This window comes from Pinus tabuliformis, chromosome 6 (assembly GCF_031772625.1).
Source record: "Pinus tabuliformis cultivar Carrire ecotype Pingquan chromosome 6, CPIR1, whole genome shotgun sequence".
NCBI classification, from domain to species: Eukaryota; Viridiplantae; Streptophyta; class Pinopsida; order Pinales; family Pinaceae; genus Pinus; species Pinus tabuliformis.
The window spans coordinates 818,621,885-818,624,138 of record NC_142292.1 but is presented as its reverse complement, the minus strand read 5'-3'; the positions used below and the strand labels follow the sequence as shown (position 1 = coordinate 818,624,138).

At 34.6% G+C, this 2,254-nt stretch overlaps 1 protein-coding gene across 1 annotated transcript; it reads left to right on the top strand.

Annotated features, from left to right (window-relative positions):
* The first annotated feature begins 725 nt into the window (after window positions 1–725).
* Window positions 726–1,580, top strand: LOC149261322 (histone H2B.9-like). The gene has a single exon (XM_089381581.1). It carries the CDS (start codon window positions 785–787, stop codon window positions 1,259–1,261), a length of 477 nt encoding a protein of 158 aa, XP_089237707.1. The 5' UTR covers window positions 726–784; the 3' UTR covers window positions 1,262–1,580.
* The last annotated feature ends 674 nt before the right edge of the window (window positions 1,581–2,254 follow it).

Genomic DNA, 2,254 nt, shown 5'->3' with positions numbered 1-2,254 from the left:
AGCTAGAATGAAACGTTTGACGTCCAAGGACTATAATGCATTTCCTCCTAAGTTCTGTTAAATCTTGATTCAAGGTCAAGCATTAAACCAACCTAGGAATGATTAGCCTTTGCAATCAAAGAGTGATTAAGTTCCATACTACACTGCGTATGAGAGTTAAGGAACATTAATATATTAGGAAGGATGCATTTCCATGCCAACCCTCCTTACTACCCGATGAGATGACGACAATGCCTAATGCTTTATTTTATCCACCACTAACTACCACTATTATAACAAGGCAGTTACATCATGTCTCCAAAGACTTGAATCCACACTCACCATACCACTCAAACTAAAATCCTTTAACACTTCATAAAATAACATTAAACCGTTAATCATTTAATATATTTTTATTTTTTATATATTTAAACCATTTAATTACAATATTTAAAATAGCATACATGAACAAACGAAAATGATTCTCAAGAGTCGGAAATGACGATTTCAGGCCTCAAAACCATTTGACCACCTTTTTGTTTTCTTGCTTCGTTCACCCGCGACCAAAACATCTAGCTTATTTCGACCGTCGATTAAAATGTCCTAATCTACGGTCGATCAACGACGATCCGTGCCGTACCTAACGAACCAATTGAACAGACTTACCTTACTCTAAATAGAAACTTTTACTAATCTATAAATACACTCTTTTACCAATAACAGACTTCATCCGAGAGTTCTCCGTATTGATATTTCAGGGAGGAAGCAAAAGAACGCCGCTCTGTATTTCACACGAACTTGAGCAATGGCTCCCAAGGCAGAGAAGAAACCAGCAGTGGAGAAGAAGTCTGTGGTAGAGAAATCCCCTGTAGTTGCAGAGAAGAAGCCCGTGGTAGAGAAATCCCCTGTTGCTGATAAGAAGCCTCCCCCTCCTTTGAAGGCCGGGAAGACACTACCCAGGGGAGGCGGGGAGATGACAGGCAAGAAGAAGCACAAGAAGCCGATGACAGAAACGTACAAGCTATATCTCTTTAAGGTTCTGAAGCAGGTTCATTCTGATGTCGGTATTTCCAGCAAGGCCATGGGGATAATGAACAGCTTTGTCAATGACATCTTTGAAAAGGTGGTCGCCGAGGCATCGAAGCTCGCACGCTACAACAAGAAGCCGACCATTACCTCGCGGGAAATCCAGACTGCTGTAAAGCTTGTTCTTCCCGGGGAGCTCGCCAAGCACGCTGTCTCTGATGGCACCAAAGCGGTTGCTAAGTTCAACAGCGCTTGATTTCTGCGAATTTGACACCGTGTTACGGATCTTTAACCAGGAACAAGATTCTTTAACCAGGAACAATATTCTTTAACCTGGAACAATATTTTGATTTCTGTGAATTTGACGCTAACTGTGTTACGGATCTTTAACCAAGAACAAGATTCAGCCATTGTTTTGCATTTTGTTAACCAATAGTTTTAAAATTGACATTGATTAGATTCAAAAGAAGTTTAGATAAGTGTATATAAATACTTTGCGAGCATGGCCTTTGAATCAGGATCTTTCATGCCTGTGCATTCTGGCAAAAGGAATTGATTGTTTCATGCCCCCTGGATTCAAAGGTAAGGCATTAATTCTGATAATTCAATTTGTATTCTCAATAATAGATATGATACAATGATCTTTCTATCATTAAAGTGCCTTTTGGATCTTATTTCTATTAAGAAGTTTGAATTGGTTGGATTTAATGGTAGGGATTTAACAATAAAGAGGAGCTTAGTACATTAAACTAGATAACTCTTTTATTTTTATGGTTTATTATTTTAAATGAGCCTTTTGCATCGTAATTTAATGACAATTCGGAAATGATATTGTGATCACGATTTTGTTTTAAATTTTGATGGGCATGCTGTATTTTATTATATATCTATATATATATATATAATTTGTTTGTTTTGGTTTTAGGATTTTAGTGTTCGGGATTATCATTTTGTTAGAATCTTTTTTATTTTAAGTAATTCTATATGGGTTAATAAAGTAATTTTTTAATATATATATATATTAATTTTTTAATTGGTAAATAGAGTTAAATTCTTATTATATTTTGATAGGCATTAAATTAAAAATAAGTACAGATATATTAAAAAATAAAAAGATTGAGTAATAAAATTATTAAATTGGAAGAAAATAAGAAAAAATAAAATGGAACAAACAATTAAACATTCATAGGCAATAAGATCAAAATATAAAAATAAGAATACAAAGTTTATAATGGATAGGAAAAAAAAT

What these genes read in the sequence shown, in the direction of transcription:
- LOC149261322 (XM_089381581.1), top strand. Translation starts at nt 785, where the DNA reads ATGGCTCCCAAGGCAGAGAAGAAACCAGCAGTGGAGAAGAAGTCTGTG.